Genomic DNA, 222 nt, shown 5'->3' on the forward strand with positions numbered 1-222 from the left:
CCAAACGAAAAACCACTGACTTGGGAATGGTGAGCGCCTTCCACTGGTCGAGCGACACATCCTGCGGGCGGCCGGGCACGTGGCACCAATGGGCGGGCGTCGAGCTCATGAAGATGGGCGTGAGAGCCACCCACGGGATCAGGAAATTGATTGGCACCACGAAGAGCCAGAACAGGAGGTGCTGGTGCCGCCCGCTGTCGCCAGCCTCCTCCAGGAGCTTTT

At 62.2% G+C, this 222-nt stretch overlaps 1 protein-coding gene across 1 annotated transcript in view; it reads right to left on the reverse strand.

Annotated features, from left to right (window-relative positions):
• Positions 1–222, reverse strand: part of LOC119588218 (carcinine transporter-like) — a 19073-nt gene that overhangs the window by 18238 nt on the left and 613 nt on the right. The window contains exon 2 of the mRNA XM_037936919.1: positions 21–217. Coding sequence (XP_037792847.1) covers positions 21–217 — 197 coding nt within the window. The remainder of the gene's footprint in view (positions 1–20; positions 218–222) is intronic.

Source organism: Penaeus monodon, chromosome 23, assembly GCF_015228065.2.
Source record: "Penaeus monodon isolate SGIC_2016 chromosome 23, NSTDA_Pmon_1, whole genome shotgun sequence".
In the NCBI taxonomy this organism is placed as follows: domain Eukaryota; kingdom Metazoa; phylum Arthropoda; class Malacostraca; order Decapoda; family Penaeidae; genus Penaeus; species Penaeus monodon.